At 46.9% G+C, this 17,579-nt stretch overlaps 1 protein-coding gene across 4 annotated transcripts in view; it reads left to right on the top strand.

Annotated features, from left to right (window-relative positions):
• GALNT13 (polypeptide N-acetylgalactosaminyltransferase 13) overlaps positions 1 to 17,579 on the top strand; it is a 159,224-nt gene that overhangs the window by 127,049 nt on the left and 14,596 nt on the right. For all 4 annotated transcript variants that reach the window (XM_072874869.1, XM_072874868.1, XM_072874872.1 and 1 more), the window contains 2 exons: positions 2,655 to 2,753; positions 16,815 to 16,949. In XM_072874869.1, coding sequence (XP_072730970.1) covers positions 2,655 to 2,753; positions 16,815 to 16,949 — 234 coding nt within the window. The remainder of the gene's footprint in view (positions 1 to 2,654; positions 2,754 to 16,814; positions 16,950 to 17,579) is intronic.

Below are 17,579 nucleotides of genomic sequence, written 5' to 3'. Positions count from 1 at the left end.
CCCTGGCTTTGCTGGCTGTGAAGAACGGCCGTAAATCTGAGAAAATGATTCCCTAGTGTAGCGCAGTCTACACGTAATGGGCGTTCAACACTGGGCCTCGCGTGCTGTTGTGCGAGTGCATGTTTTGTTCTTTTGTAGTATAAACGGTGATGAAAAGAGTGAATAATTCTGATGGATTTGGGATAATCATCCTTAAGTTACTTACGACCTCCTGCGAGATAGCGCAGGCGTGACTTGAAATCGGGCAATGTTCACGCATGGTTCACTTGCACCGCCCAGCATGTTAGAAATAATAATCAGTATGGTATCACATTTTAATTGGGATTTTACTTGGCTATGGAACAACTAATTTATATACGGCTGTTGCTTTTATAAATGAAGTGCGCAATTTTAAAATGAAATTTTGAAAATGTGGAGTTGTGTGGAACTGAAGTTTGTAAGTAGTTCGTGAAGGTTATTCATTGTACACTTAATAGGCAGATCCTGAAGACTGCCAAGCCTTTATCTGCAACTAAATTTTCCATTCAGTTAGAACATAACTTATATACAGTGGCTGTATTAGATTTGCATTTCCTAGATGGATGAAAATATGCCTCAGAATGGGCACTAAATGTGCAAAACGCGGTGAATATTGAATAATCTTTTTTACATTTTAATTATGTAACATTGAAAGTGAATGCAAAATAAGTGCAAGACAAGAGCCATTTTATAAACCCAAGACATAATAGTCACAGGTGAGTTTTCACATCACTTTTCATTTTAGTCCTCTGTTTTAATGAATCAAGGGATTGCAAAAAAAATTTCTTTCTTTCTTTCTCGTGGAGACACTTGAAATTCTATTTCTACAGAAAGGTGATGGAAGAAAAAAGGCTGGGATTAGCATTTGAGCTCGGATTACCACTTGAGATAATCATTAGGGTACCGTTTGGGGGCTGCAGTGGCTTTGGTGGTCTGCGGGGCGGCCCGTGCTGGAGGAGAGGAGAGCTGGGAGAGGAGGAGGGCTCAGCCGTGAGCTGCCTCGTCCCCCTGCAGCTGCAGCGTTTCCGCTGCCGGCGATGCTCCGCCGGTGGTGGGCACGTGCGGCGGGCTGCGCCAGAAAGCCACGTGCGGCCGTCGCCACGTAAAGCCGTTTACTTTCACTGGGCTCTACGGGAGGGCCGTTTGGTTTAAGAGCGGCTGGGAGGTGGTGGAAGCAGCGGTCTGGCTATCGGCTGGCACCTGAGGTCTGAACCCCCAGGTCAGTGGGTGCCGGCAGCTTTTCTCCTGACTTCGGCCGCTCTTGGGGGATTAAGCAATGACGGGCATGAGCCTCTGAGAGATTCCTCGCCGGCACAAGGTGGTGCGATTTCTTTCTGTGTGATTAACGTTAGAGCAGGTTAAGAAGCGGCCACGTGAGCTTTGCTGAGCCGCTCTTCCCCAGTGCCGTTAATCAATCGGCGCTATCCCATTTGACATGCATTGCTTCGTTAAGCCCAGCCTGGTGCCGTTGGTTTGCTATGGGCTGCCGTGCCCGTTGAGCCTCTGAAGGCGGCACGGGGAATTGCAGATGGCTGAGAGTTGTACTAAGTGCCACGGAGGTGTTTCAAAATACAGGGTTTCTCAACAGTTTTACCAAAGGAATGAGGGACCGGGAGACGCGTTTTTGCTTTGCACATGTTAGTAAGAAAATCACCCCACGCTGCTGAGAGCGAGGAGGAGCAGGGGGAGCTGTGCCTGTACAACTGTGCTAGCAGATACATGAGCAACGTTGAGAAAAGGGTATTAAATGCCCATGCTGGGGTTCGTACAGGCTGGACGCACACACGGTCGTGCAGACTGCAGCGTGGGAGAGCTTCAGGGGGGACTCTGGCCTCTCCCGCTTCTCCTCTCGTACGAAGCTGAGGTTGGTTGATTGCTTTTATACTCGGCCGTTTGCCTGGATAAATGTGTATTCTAAAAGTATGTTTTGGGGAGCGATGCCCTGGTGCTTACCCTGCTGCTCCTTCTCGCTTCTTGCTCTGACGGTCCCTTGTTGCAGTTGCACGAGCTGAGCACCAGCGCGTCGTGTGTGGTGTGGCAGACGACGTGCTCCTCAGGCTGCCTGCTTCCCAGCTGCGTGACGCACAAATGATGTAGAAATGGTTTCTTTAAGCAGAGATGTGCACTAAGTGCGTTTGTTCTTCTCTGAGGACGGATGGATTCTGAGGGGAAAGCTGTATTAAAAACCTTAAAAAAGCATGTATTTAGTGACAAAGCCGTCCAGCAGCCTCTGCTCTGAAAGAGTCGGCCGTCAGACGCTGTTCATACTCAGCTTTTCTCTCTTGGAGTAGAGTCAGCCCTGCTGGCAGAAAACAAAAGTGCGTATCTTGGGCAAGCCATTAGTTTTGCATTGTTTAGAAGTAAAAGCATCTTATCTTTGTTAAACAAAACAATGCAGGGCATTGAATGAGATTTCCCTTGAATGCTGTTCGTTCTTACTCTTCATATGTAATTTAAAATCTCGTTATACTCTTTGTTATTATTTTCATTTTCTTTTGGGACTGTGACATATTTACAACTTGCAAGTTAAAATACGTTCATATAGTTGAATGCACGGATAATGTACTTTCTCCTACAGTGACGTAATTTTTTCTGCACAAATATGACATTTACGGACATTTTTTTTCTTTCTTCAGATCAGGAACGTTGAAACCAACCAGTGTTTAGACAACATGGGCCGCAAGGAAAATGAAAAAGTGGGCATTTTCAACTGCCACGGCATGGGAGGAAATCAGGTAAAATAAAATAATAATAAAAAAGTATTATTTGTACAGTAATTGCTTCAGTTTGCTGCTGTGTCAGCACAGGCACAACAGCTATCAGGAAAAACTGATTGGAGTTCACCCAGAGCAGCGCGGGAGCTGCAGCTTCGCTGTCGGTGTTTCTTTCCTGCTGCAGAAGAGGGGGGGCTGGTTTGCGGATCCGGTGTTTGAGCCAGCGGGACGGGCTGGGGGCTCGGCGGGGGAGTGCTTTCTCCCGGGTACCCTCGGATTTTGTCGTGATAGAAGCGAGATTCCCTCAGCAGCCCTCAGTTAATGCGGCTCAAATGTAGACGTGTTGGTTGACTATTCATTTTCGGGAATAGCAGCAATTAGCGAACATATTAATGGAAGTTCCACAATGTTGGAGATTTTGAGTTTTAGGAGGACTGAGAGCGCCGTTTTCTCAAGTAACAGCTGCACATTTTGAAAACATATCGATACGTATCCGTAGGTCCAGCTAAGTATCCGAGTGAATATATTGAATACATTCCTGCTGTTTAGAGTGTGGAGAAATGCGTTTAAAGCTTCAGATACTAACATTAGCAAATTTGATCATGAATTTTAATTTATTTTTCGGCGTTGGGGGAAAAATCTTTTTAAAAATGCAACGGGTAAGAATCTACGTGACTTGTGGCTGAATTCATCTGTTTCTAAAACGCGTATATGAAAAACATGCAGAGTGCTCACGCAAGTTGCGTTTTTTTCATTAGTGGAAACTCAGATAGCGGGGCGTGGGGTGTTTCACTTGTGCCTTGGCTATGTTTGCAAGGGAGTGAAAAGGGAATCACAGAATCACAGAATTGTTTAGGTTGGAAAAGACCTTTAAGATCATCGAGTCCAGCCGTAAACCCAACACTGCCAAGCCCACCACTACACCATGTCCCCAAGCACCTCATCCAAATGTCTTTTAGATACCCCCAGGGATGGGGACTCCACCACTTCCCTGGGCAGCCCCTTCCAATGCTTGACAACCCTTTCCGTGAAGACATTTTTGCTAATATCCAGTCTAAACCTCCCCTGGCACAACTTGAGGCCATTTCCTCTCGTCCTATCCCTTGTTACCTGGGAGAAGAGACCGACCCCACCTCTCTACACCCTCCTGTCAGGCAGTTGTAGAGAGCGATGAGGTCTCCCCTCAGCCTCCGCTTCTCCAGGCTGAACAACCCCAGGTCCCTCAGCCGCTCCCCATCAGCCTTGTGCTCCAGACCCTTCCCCAGCTCCGTTGCCCTTCTCTGGACACGCTCCAGCCCCTCCATGTCTCTCTTGGAGTGAGGGGCCCAACGCTGAACACAGCATTCGAGGTGCGGCCTCACCAGTGCCCAGTACAGGGGACGATCACTGCCCTGCTCCTGCTGGCCACGCTATTCCTGACACAAGCCAGGATGCCATTGGCTTTCTTGGCCACCTGGGCACACTGCTGGCTCACGTTCAGCCGACTGTCGACCAACACCCCCAGGTCCTTCTCTGCCGGGCAGCTTTCCAGCCCCTCTTCCCCAGCCTGTAGCGTTGCATGGGGTTGTTGTGGCCCAAGTGCAGGACCCGGCCCTGAGCCTTGTTGAACCCCATACAGTTGACCTCGGCCCATGGATCCAGCCTGTCCCGGTCCCTCTGCAGAGCCTTCCTGCCCTCCAGCAGATCAACGCTCCCGCACAACTTGGTGTCATCTACAAACTGACTGAGGGTGCGCTCGATCCCCTCATCCAGATCATTGATAAAGATATTAAACAGGACTGGCCCCAGCACAGAGCCCTGGGGACACCGCCGGTGACCGGCCGCCAACTGGAGTAAACTCCATTCCCCACCACTCTTTGGGCCCGGCCATCCAGCCAGTTCTTTACCCAGCGAAGTGGCAATCATTTAGCTCATTGTAAAACTCATGACTGTACCTGCTGTCTGTACAAATAACAGTAAACTTTGCATATTCTAGTGCCTCGGATTCAAATTAGCAGAGCTGATTCATTTGGGTTTAGGGGGGTTTTGCAATGTAAACCACTAATTAGGGGACGTTTACCCAGGGAGGCCGTAGCCTGCGGGACGGGGAGCGTGGTGTGGCTGCCTGCGGGAAGGTGCCAGCCGGGGAACACAGAAGGTGCCGCGAGGTGCCGGCAGCACCGGCACTGCTGCCGCCTACGCCTGCCCACCACACACGGACACCACCGTTTTCCCCATCGCTGATCTGACCTGGAAATTTGTCAGAACTTGCTGAAATCTCCTCCTTTTATTTGCAGCTTTCTGAAGGTAGTTTAGCCTTCTTCCTCTACTTTTTGGGTTGCTTTACCTTTGGAAAAGCTTTCTGCTCTTCTTCCCCTTCCTTCTGATGGCTTTCTCAAGTTAAAGACTCTGGGTCCCTCCGTTCAGCTTCTGCCTCACCCACTGCAATTAAAATCCCTCGAGACCCCTGAGCAGGACCTTGAGTTAGTGCTGGCATCTCTGCCCAGGCGGGTCTTTGGACCATATACCTACTGGGCAATGCTTGACGAGGGTGGCTTTTCCTAGTGCCACATCTGCTAAAAAGGATGGGAAGATGCAGGATCTTAGAGCAAATTCCCGTGTTCCTTTCAGAGGTAAGGTTGTCCACCATATTTATCCCAAACTCCTCTATCTTCCTAAATTTCACTTAGGAGATGGAAGTGTTAGCATTTTAATAAGACTGCATATGATCAAGGCTGAGGATTCTCTTTATACCGTGGGTGTTCGGCGTGTTTCCCCTTCTTTCTGTACGTGGCGGAAAGACCCCTCTCTTTTTGTTGAAAGAGGAGAAAAATCCTAGATGACTGTCGTGTCTCCAAGCCCCCGGTGCCTCTGAAGTACCAGGTGTGGGGTGAAGAGTACTGTAAGGCTCTGAGACACAGACAGATGGGTTGTGAACGTATACATGGACCGTAGAGCCTAAAGAAACCCTAATAACTAATACATGTAACCATTCTTTCTGAGCCTTCCTAAGGCGATATATCTCGAATCTAAAGAAGTTTCAGCTCCAGTCTCCTTTATACCTCTCACATCAACCAGAAACCGCAGATGAATCCGGTGTGTGCACCTGCAGGACGAAGAGGCTCTGCTCCCCTGCGTTTGCCCGAAGGGAGAGCAGGAGCTGTCATCGGGTGGAGGTTTTGGTAGGAATACCTGACCTACCGCAGAACGTCCGTCATCCCTTAGTGCTCATGCACAACTCCCATTAAAAGTTATCTTTATTAAATCCTGTTGTAATGAGAAATCAGAACTGAGCTAAGACATGTAAATGCTGGGGGCGGGGGGGTTGTATGGTTACAGAAATAGCTGAGGAACAAAACTACTTTAGAATGAAAATGAAGCAAGAATAATACCTAGCTCATTAGAGCTGAGCAAGATGCATGGGCACGATCCAGCTTGAGGCAGAGGCAAATATCTCACAGCTATTGAAGTGTTTTAAAGGACTTAAGAATAATGAGATTCTAAAAGTAGGAATTTCTTTAAAAAATAAAGAAAAATTAAATATGTTAACTGAGGCCCTTCATGTGAGAATTGTTTTCAGAGTATAAAACTGTGGAGGATTTGTTCTTATGTTGGCATGGGTATTTCAGATTATCCTAACTCAGCTAGGACCTGGTGACTATTAATGATCTTTAAAATAAATACTATGACTCTCCCAATGCAGTTAAAAGCAATCTTAGAACTGTTTTCTTTGCTCTATATGGAGGGAGAAAAATGCCAAGCCTGTCCTCAGATCAGCTGCGGCGGGGGTATGGCTTTTGTGGCTGGAATATCAGGTTTGTGCATACGTCCCCTGGAGCGGGGAGGGTGTGTTAACTCACTTCAGCAGCGATGTTTTTCAGGAGGAAGGTACCCGAGGTTGACTCCTGGTTAAAGAAAGCACCGACCACGTGTGAATCGTGGAAAAAAACTATTATCCTGCTTCCCAGCCTCAGACAGAGGGGGTGACCCATCAACCTCACGCCTTTTTTCCCCCACAGCTGACTTCTGGTTTTGTGGTACTCTGGAGGAAATGCGTTCCTTTCGATGGCCTGGTGGAGGGTGGAGGGTGAAGCACCCGTCTGTTTTTCCTGCCTACAGTCGTCCTCATGGCCGTACCGGTTAGGCTCTTATGGCGTTACCATGGGAATGTCATCTGTTGCTGCAGTTATTGGGAGTGCCGGGCCTCTGTTCATAACAATAATCGAATCGTACGATCCCACGCAGGCAGGAGGGGGATATTATTAAGAAGAAGGGCTGGGGAATTAGGCAGGTTCCCCATTGCACTGCGGGGCTATCGCAGCAGCGCTGCCGGGCAGGCTGTGCTGGGAGGGCAGGGCTGCCGGCGCGGCTGCCTTCGCTGGAGGAGGGAGCGTGGCTCCGCAGCCGCTCTCCCCTCAGCTGCCGAAGAGCAAACGAAACAACGCACACGTTGCCATTTCTTATTTTTTTCTGTTTTAACACCCTATGCCTTTTCTCTTGTCTGGAGCTTCAGTCGTGCTAGCTATAGCGATGAACCTGCTTTTCGTCAGCAAAAAAATCACCAGGAAAGTAGCAAGCACGCCTTCATTGTGGCCGTGCGGTCGCAAAGCCCTGAGAAGGGTCCTGTGGTGCTCCCTGCTTAGCCGGCATGGCCCCGCGGTCCCTCCTGCGCGGGTGATCTGTGCCATCGCACGCTGCCATCTGCTTCTCAGCTTGGTCTCGTGGCGTCCGAGAGAGCAGCCGTGGAAAGCCTGGAGTGGTACGGGGGTTCTGTTAGCAGCCTGGATGTCAACTCCGTTGTCAAAGCACGCTCCCTGCATTTCCTTAGCAAGGTGGCTGGTTGATGCGAAGCTGAGTGTAAGCCTGAGATTAAGGAAAGCAAGAGCTGAAAGGGGCTGCTTTTTCCTTCTGAGATGTTTCCTTTACATAAGTATCGCAGTGGTTTTTCCGTACCGGTAAGGGTAGCAGAGCAAAGTGTAAGCAGTAGCGTGGCTGTGACCCACGCAGCTATTTCTCAGCATTCCGTGCAGCAGCGGCAGCCCTGCAGCTCCTGCGCAGGGTCCCAGCAGGTGCCCAGAGCCCTGGCAGAGGCAATGGTCCGGGGAATTTTTCACTGTTTTACAGCCTGCACCAATTCCCCGAGCACAGAGGGATGTGCTGGGACGCGGAAGAAACTTGCTTCGTGGAAAACCTCTCCCCGGGCGGCTCAGAGCTGCTGGCCTCGAGTGCTGGCTGCCGAGGCTTTCGGCATCTTGTGTGCGTGGCAGCTCTGCGTGGGAGAAGGATTTTTTGGAAAGGACATTGTGGTTCCCGCAGGATGGGGAGTGCTTTATCAGCATTCGTTTTGAAGGAATGTGGAATTGCATCAGCCAGGGGTTTGCTCGGTATGAACTTACCTGGGGCGGCTGTTGCAGGGTGGGATCAGACCGAACATGGCTTATGTGTTTTAGGAGATGTGAAAGGGAACAGGATTCCCTTCTGGCAAGGTTTTGTCCAGGAAGTTCAGGCTCAGCACTCACTGATAGTTCAAAAAAAAAAAAAAGCCAACCCCAACGCACACAATAAGGATTGTTAGAGGGTTGGTTTTTCCCCAGTTAGCTCTAAATAATGGGCCTCTCAGAAACTGTTCTGTTTCACAGAGTTTCCATTTTCTTCCCATTCGTGGTAAATGTGTATATTTTCAAATGCCTTTCAAACACGAGCACTTTCTGCCTAGCGGTATGTAGAAAAATAATTTATAAACTCTCACTCTGTTAAGAATTGAGTGGTATGCTATGATAATTTGCTTACTGCTGGGAATGGATAGACGTGTGAGCTGTCTGACTCGTGAGATGTTTCTGTAATGGAAGGCTGCCGTTTCCAGTAGTTATAAGGAGTAATTTTTCCTGTGCTCGTACCACTGCCAGGTCAGGAGAGAGAGGCGTGCGATAGGTACCCTGACGGCAAGCAGGACAAACCCGCTGCTGACGCCTGCAGAGCCATCTGATCGCAGCTCGCGCTTCGGCCACGGAAGGCTAATGCAGGAGTCACATTTTACAGTTTTAACTAGCTAATTTGTCAGCTACAGCTGTTCAGTAAGTCACCTAAAAGCATTTTATGCACAAGATCGAACGGAACAGAACCTTTAGTTTAGTGTCAGACATTCCTGCGACCGATAGAGGTTATGCGCAGAAGGGGGAGTTGAGCAGTACTTGTGCAGCTCGTCTCAGACCAAATAATCTCCTTAGAGAGCTCACGGGAAAGGAAACACAGCACCCATTACAGTCTTTGAGTTTAGTGCTTTGATTTTATTCATTGTAATATCTTAAGTAAATACTAGATTTTGTAAGGGGTTACCAGAAAGCAACTTGGCCCTTCTTTGCTCTTTCTGCCTTTTCACCGTTTATAGCCTCCTGTTTTCCCTAATTTGGCTTTCTGTGTAGCTTTGCCTCTTCTAACCAGACCCACTATGAATAAAACTACTTATTGCTTATATTTTGTTAGTCCATTCTGCTGATATACGATTCCCCTTGCAGACTTTACATCATTCTTATGGATTGAGGGGATAAACCTTTGGGGCAGGAGCTGTCTAATGCTCTGGATTTGCTCCGGATGCAGCACAACGGAGCCCTCGGTGATCTTCAGCACCGTTATAATAACTGTGATTAATAGGGAACAAAGGAGCCATGCCCGCCTGTTAAAGAACAGTTTCTTTCATTTAGCACAATCAGAATGAGAATAATGCCTTCTTTTTCGAGCCTATGGAAGAACTGGACTGCTGCTTCTTTAAATTGGCAGAAATAGTCACCAGGGAATGCGGGAAGACTAGCATTAGATGTGTAACACTGCAGTAATGGAGCCTGGGTAGATAAAACGCAGAATCCGAGTGGTTGCTGTACCTGCTAGGAAGCGTGCGTTTGGCGGGGCGTAAGGAACACTGTGGGACAGCTTTCTGTTGCAGATGTGTAGGTTGCCATCCTTTATGAAGTGACAGCTATCTGAGCAAAGAAACCCCCCAAAGCACCAACCCGAACCAAAACAAACACACAGAAAACCCCCCACAATCCCCCCACCCCTGTGGAGCCAAAAATCGGATTTTTTTTCAGTTTCTGTGCAAAATGCTGAGTGCACCTGAAGCCCCTATAGAATAAGAGTGGTTTAGAAACGGACAAAGGATTCCGTGGTGGAGGACCAGGGCTGGACGTCGGGAAGGCGTGATTGCCGGCAGCACAAAGGGGTGACGCCAGTGTGTTTCCCAGTGCCGTTTTCTGAGTACGATAAAACCGAGTTCCTTAGCAACCCTTGGAAACCCAGCTAAACCCGAGTGTTTCCTGCAGATCCCCCCTGTTGTTACTGTACGTCTCCCCAGCCGGTTTTCTTTTCTTCTATTTTATTTCATTTTTATTACGTTGACCATTTAGGACGGTTCCAACTGTTGACTTCAATCTGTGATAGCTGGTGGTAATTACAGTGTTTCTCTGGATTACGGTGAATCACTCTGAATTACAGTGTTTCTCTCCTTGGGGCTGAGCACCAGGATAACTGAATTCTTGGCACCGGTGGTTAGAGGTTGAGGCAAGAGCAGAACAGGTTTTATATGAACTTTCCAAAATGTGAAAGTCAGCTCTGGCTTGGCAGTGTCTGTGCTGTTCACTGATGGCTGTGGGATGGGATGAGTTGCTTGCATGGCATTAAAGATCTTGGCATAACCTCTTTTTTAGGAATAAATCTCATCCCTACTTCTAGAGTGGCCGCAGGGAAAGCCCTGAGCTGTTCGGGGGCTCCGAGCTGGGCACGTCTTCAGTCATCCAATGAACTGAAGATTGACCCTGGATTAGATTTAAGATCCTCGGGGTGGGACGCACTGTCGTGGTGGGTTTGTTTGGTTTTAGTTTAAACGTCTTCCTTCAGGGTGAAAAAAAAACGGTTAAGAGTAGCAAAAACTAAAACCTGTTCTGTAAATCATCTGGAATGACAACAAGGCTGGGTATGTCCAGTCCCAGAGGCTCCGCGTGAAGGGCTGGATCTCTGAAGGACTGTTGCCACAGAAATTGCTGTTCGCCGCCGCAGTCAGCCTAATGCGTGTCCAGTCCCCAGCAGCGGCTGGATGCTACGGGAGCTGCTGGGGAGGTGAAGGAGGCATACATGCATTTCTTTTCATATGATTAGATTGCATACTACACAAGTAGGAATGAAAATCAGGTTATTATTTTATTTCTTTCCCTAAAGAGCTGTTCTTTGTATAGCAGAGTGTGGGAACTGGGTCTTTTTTCCTCCAGAGAGTTAGTGCAGTTCTCCTCTGACCCGGGACGGACCTGCCTGTTGAACACCAGTCTTCCCAGAAGTCGTCTTCGATGGAAATTCTGCGGCTGCCCGCCTGCCTGGAGCTGCCTTTGCTACGTGGCGGTTCTGGGCTCGTGCAGGTGCTAAAATGCTTCAGCCATCGGCCGGCCTCGATAAAGACGAGATTTCAGTGAAGAGGCAAAATATCCAAGTCCTTGCCCCAAAAGTGGCTTAAGTGGCGATTTAACTGTGAGAGTCCTGGGTCTTTTTTGGGTGGCAGGGGATCAGCTTCCATTCACCTCTTTTGCCTAAGGTGACTTCCAACATGTAACGTGTAAACACTTTCAGGAGGAGAGGAAAACTGCTTTCCTTGCAGCTTTTATTAGAATATTTTAAATCAATTATGAAAATTGATTCCCAAATTTACCTTTGGGAGTTCCGTAGATAATTAAAGTGGTTGTCAGAATAAATTAGATTTTTCTGTACGTAGTTGTTTCCAGTTTATAACTGTCTTTATTGTGCAGCGGACTTTTTCCTTGATTGTACAGATGCCTCCTCAAGATTTAGTTCCACATCATGAAGTATAAAATAAGGGTTTATGAACAACATTCTCAATATTTGACTTCTTATGACTTGACAAAATACCCTCGCTAACCGTTTTCCAAAGAAAAGGACAGCCAAATAATGGGAAATGAAAATTCTGGCCATGGGTTATTGCAGCCCATATATATATATTTTTTTATATATTTTTAAATATATGTATACATTTTAATATATGTAACTACTTTTATTTATACATATAAATATATAAATATATATATATATATAAATAGCTACAGACTTGTATTGACCACTTGACTGCTTTCCAGTTAATGATGTTGCTTGGCATTTTATTGGTGGTGAACAAACTGATTAGTTTCTGAGACTTTTATCAGGAGGAATAGTTCGTTAGTTCCTTTTAACACGACAGAAGTAATGAAATGATCAGTGATACGTGAGGCGTGTCTCTCGGTTCAGTCTGGCTGATGTCTCAGTCCCAAGCATCGGCTTTAATGGACCTTTGGCTTTATAGGGTTTACTTCTGCCTCTAAACTTGCTGTATGGAAATGCATTAATAAAGGATATTATCAAAAAATAAATAGGAGCTAACAGAATACGTTAGCTCCTATAAAAACCTGCTACTGCGCATAGGCAATAAATCTGTCTACATCAGGATTGCAAGCAGTGTGAAAGACAAGGTGTTGGTGGAAAACACGCAGTCCCTTTGTGTTCCGATCAGCTCCACAAAAAGCAGAAGAGAGTGAAAGTATTTCCACGTCTGCAGGGAAAAGTGCTGCATCACTTCTGAGAATATTTTGTATTTTGTCGTTCTGGAGACTTTAGTAGTGTCTACTTTACTAGTATCTACTTCAAATGCATGAGGGACTTGCTTAGCCTCTTTTGGAAAAGTGATTGGGATTAAGCAACCAGGCCGGCACCCGTGGGTCTCGGGAGCGGCTCTTGCCCAGGCACTTTGCTCCTGGCGATGGAGCATCCCCTTCCCCTGCCTGGCCAGACCCGGCTGCAGGGGAGGGCTGGCCACGGCGAGTGCCACCAGCCCGTGGGGACCGCTGCGGAAGAAAAGCAAGGGAAAACTGGAAAGAACTTTATTTTCACGCCTCAGCAGCCCGTGTGTTCGTAAATAAATTGCAGCCAGTAAAGAAAGGCAACAGATCGGTGCTCGCGGCTCCGCGAGCAAGAGGGAATAGCTGGGGTCTGTGAGCCCTGCTGAGCCCCCCGAGCAGCTCCCGGCGTCTCGCTCCGTGCTGGTCCCGGGGCTTTGCAGCCAGCCCGGCGTTTGGAGCAGGCGCGTAGCCCCCGGCCCTGGGAAGCCAGCCCGTGCTCCCCGCCGCGGCGGAGCGGGGAGGCGGGTCGCGTCCCCACAGCGTGGGTGCTGGCGGTAGCGCAAGACTGGACGGCTGCTCGGGAAGTCCTTGCCTGTCTTGCGCCGCAGCGTGTGGTGTGAAATATACTCTTTAATTAGCTGCAAAATGCAACGCGTTCCTCACCCTCTATTTTTATGTGGCATTAATATAATTATAATTAATATGGATGGTAGCAAAACGCTAGCCTGATAATTTTACGTCGTCTTAATTAGCATTCATTTTTCTTTCTTAAGACGGCATCTTTTTCAAACCCGTCTTCTGTAATTGTTAATTCAGACATCCCTTGTTCTTTCAAAAAATATAATGGGACAGTGTACTGCAATTATGAAAGATGAGAAGAAAAAGAAACATGCAAATGGAAATACATTTCAAAATGTAAGTATTTGCGTTCTGTCAAAGACGGAAGACATCCCTCTGAGGCTAAAAACATGTCTCTGAGGCTAGAAGAAAATGCCTGATGCAAATATGTTTACTGTAAAAAAACAACACAAATAAGTTGAAAATGAAAGTTAGCAGTTGCTTCAGGATAAATGGTACTGGATCAATCTCTTCATAATGAGCATAGTAAAAGGTGAAATATCGGTACAATATATTCCTATAAGTGATTCTTGAACACAAACTGCTACTTGGAGTGAGAGAGACTTTGTGCTACACGTATCCCACTTGATTTTCAGATTATCAGATTATTTGGCCATGTTTCTTGTTCCAGTTATAGCATGACAGCGGGCAAGGAAGTCCAGTGTTCTACCAGTAAGACTTTTGGCTGAAGGTGTTTAAAGGAGAAACCAAAGCCCCTCCCAAGAGGTTTTCTTGTTGAATATTAACCATGGTAGCTTGGTAGCTGAACTCGATTGTAGTATCTGGTTTTGAATAACGGTTGCTTCAGCCCAGGTCTTCAATACCTCGGCTACATGACATCTTTCTCTCCCCGATCCAGTCTTAGCTAGTTTTGACCAAGGATGATTTTAAGGATGCGGCACTTGGGCGTCTGAATACGGAGCAGTGCACTTAGTGTGAGTAGCACCACGGGACAAGTAGGGCGTGTTTGACTTATAAATGAAATAAACACGCCTATGGGAGAGAGATAGATCCCTCCCAACAAATAGGTATGTATTTATAGAGATATTTATAGATATCACAGCGTAATCTTATAGCACCAACAGTTTTTTTGGCCTATTTTAGGTTGTTTATGAATTTCTCCCAAATTTTCTTCCTTCTTGACTTCTGTGCTTATTATTCCAAAAATAATTTCAAAACAGGGTACTGGAAGGGGATTTTCAGAGGTCTTGATGAATGATTGAAGAAGGTTGATTTTGTTGGTACGTTGTTTTATTTTGAGAATAATTTTCAGATGTTAATATAAATGAGAAGGTCATAAACAGCTGAATAGTTTTTTATGAAACCTTCAGACTTCAGTTTAGTGCAGCACGTGGACTGCTCTTGTACAATTTTTGATGAAACCTCACAAATGATCCTGATTTTTTTTGGTAACCTTATGAATTTCCATGAACTTAGCCTGATGTGCTAATATCAGCGCATCTGATCACGAGGATGTACGTCTGTCGGACCTCTACAGAACAGACCAGTGAGCGGTCTGATCAAATGTAGACCTTTTTCATCAGTGTCTGGTTTTTACTTACGGGGACAAGGTGTAGGCAGACATCTTACTATAAAAAAAAAACCAAAACAGTTGGAAAAAACACACAGATTCAGGACACAAACTGAAACTTGGGAAGTGCACGTGTGACAGCTTGTATGAATTTGAAAATTCGAAAAAACTGCCTTTACTGCCATGCATTTAACGTACTCAAGTACCTGCGAATGCTTCAGTTCTCGGCTGAGATTTGCCAGCGATGGACACAGTTAGAGCTGCTTTTCCCGATGACACCCGCGCCCCCTCCTTGGTCAGCCCTCAGCTATACATTCTCTTCTCTAAATACTTCCAGAATGTAACCAAACAAGCTAGTACATATTCGGAGTTTTCAGCACTTTGGCAAGACTCATGTTTGCAAAATAGAGAAAAGGTTATACGTTTGGATTTTTTTTTAAAGGCTCTGGGACTTGCTTCTGCACACAGAAAAGTGGGGAAGGGAAACGTAGAAAATATCCATACGAACACGAAGTGGCATTTTTGATGAGCCGTGGACACATTTCACCCCCTTCCACAAGGACAGCGCGCTTCGGAGCGTGATCTCAGCAGAGTGCCGGCAGGTTAATATTTGAAAGTCTCTCTTGCCCCTGGAGAGAAGCCCGAGCGTTGGCCTGTGGCTGACGTGTTTTTAAGCGAAAGCAACACTTCGAGACCCTCAGATTTGTTCTCGGTGATTTATCACTGGATGAATATATGCAAAAGGCAGCTGGTGCTTTGCCATACCTTTGGATCCCAGATTTTCACCCAGACACGTGGCTGGCGAACGGTGAATAAGAAATTTGGAGAACGGAGAGACCGCTGATCCTAGCAGCTCTTGCTCTCCCTTGCTCTCCCACAGCTTTGATTTGGACCTGGCTGCTCCCCTGCCACCTTGGCATGCTGGTTTCCTACTCCGTGATTGCTCTGACAGATTTATCTGAACCTCCAACTTCAAAATCCTTGCCTTTGTTCCCTTGGCTGCTTTGTGCAGGGTATAGGTTTTAGGAGTTCCATGGCGAGAGTTACCTCTACTAGCGCACCAGTGCCAAGCGCCGTGTTCCCAGGCGCCGTGGTATCTCCCGCCCTCTGCTCAATTCTCTGCAAAGGTTTTCGTTAGCTGCTTGATTGATTCTTCTTCCTTGAGTACAGTTTAATGTTTCACTGGAAGTCTCAGTGGATGGACATCCCCTGGGGCACTGCATTATTTGTGGTTCAGGTCCGTCTCGGCTCTTTTAATTATACTGTAGTCCTTTTACAAGAGGAGTGGGTTGTATAGGAACTCAGAAATCACCAAGTAATTGAGGTGTATGTCCACATGCTGTATTTGTCCCTGCTTTTATTGTATTTCTCTGTTCATTTAAGCATTGCCCCATAAGTATTTTGCATATTTTTGACAGCACTGTTTCTGCGTTGCAGGCGTAGATACAGGTTTATACTCATCAAAACCTGAACGGGACATCATTATTCAATCATTCGTCATGGTCTTGACGTTATTTTAACAACTGCAGACTTTCTGCTGTTTCTCTCCCCGCCGCGGTGTGAGCTGCAGCAGCAGAGCAGATGCTGTTTGTGGTGGGATGGTGGATGCTGGCGCACAGGCTGAGGCTCTGCTCTCTGCTCTCCTTCTGCTGAGGAGAGGGGACGGAATGGGAATAATTCACTTTTTGCTAAGAAAAGGACTTTCTGCAAGGAAAGCACAAAGCAATCCAGATCCTCTGAAACTTGGAACTGGTTTGTTAGAAGTTTGTTGAGGGAGTGTTCTCTCGTGTCTTAATTTATTTCCTAATTTATGAAGAGACACCATATTTCTGAAATATTCATGCATATGAATCTTTAACATAGGCAATCCTTGGTGCCCACAGGTAAGGTAGGTAGTAGGAGGAAGGCTTAGTTTAGGAAAGTTTGGATTTTTCCAATGATGGGCTCAGTTCATCCGTTGTATTAAAAGATGTGTGAAATTTCTCCTGAAGGCACTGATCACAGTTGCATGCCGCTGTAGAATTCCCAGGAGGTAAAACTTGAGAGTATGCCTGGGTCATTCCTGGGCTTGGTCCCATAAAATTTCTTTTCCTAAACATGATATTCCTCCTCTTACGTACAACAGACATTCACTAGCAGAGAAACTTCCATGAAACTCTCGTGAAATCCAAGGCACCACTGCCTCAGTGTTTGGAGAAGAAGAAAGTAGTTCTGCTCCACTGGAGTGAAAGTGATGTATAGTCCCAGTCCGCAGTCGGTTAGGACTTTTGCTGTCTCTTTGTCACTGCAATCGTTTTCTCTTTCCAGGTATTTTCCTACACTGCTGACAAAGAGATCCGCACGGACGACTTGTGCCTGGACGTCTCGAGGCTGAACGGCCCCGTCATCATGCTGAAGTGCCACCACATGAGGGGGAACCAGCTCTGGGAGTACGATGCCGAGGTACCGGCGGCGGCGGGGATAGCGCCCGCGCTCGCCGGGCGGCCGCGGCCCGAGAGCCAGGGCTTGCTTCTTCACAGGGCACGGCCGTATCGCGGGGGAGCCTGAGTGCCGGAGCGTGGCGCGCGGTGTGCCGCTCGCGTCTCCTGCCGTAGCACAGGCTCGGGGCTGCAAACCGCTTCAGCTAGCCGCCACCAGGTTTTAAGTTGGTGTTCCAGGAAATTTTATTTTTAGAGAGGTGAAAAAGTCGATTATTGTTTAAAAAAGCTCATTTCTGGTAGCTGGCGTTGTTTTGCATTCGTACAAAGTTAAAGAAGTATTCTGTGTTTTTTATATAAATGAAGTAGAAAACAAGATTTGTTTATTTTTCAGTTACAGTTTGTCCAGTTTATTTCTGCTGGCTCTTAAAGACTCTTGACTCTGGATTTAGACTGTGCTTAATCATTTTCCGTATAGCAGTCAGCTGTTTAGTTTGGCGCTGCCCTGGGAGGGGAGGTGGCTTTTTCTGGCTTTTGAGAGGGAGTGCAGTTTGAAGAAATTTGGTGGCTTATGGGCAGGTTGGAAAACTAACACAAAATACGTGTAAATATCTCAGTGTTTTATGGCCAAATAATTCTTCTTTTTCAATGAGAC

The sequence above is a fragment of the Ciconia boyciana genome, chromosome 10 (genome assembly GCF_034638445.1).
Source record: "Ciconia boyciana chromosome 10, ASM3463844v1, whole genome shotgun sequence".
In the NCBI taxonomy this organism is placed as follows: domain Eukaryota; kingdom Metazoa; phylum Chordata; class Aves; order Ciconiiformes; family Ciconiidae; genus Ciconia; species Ciconia boyciana.
Note: the sequence above shows the minus strand (reverse complement) of the source record. Positions and strands in the feature narration are given on the sequence as shown.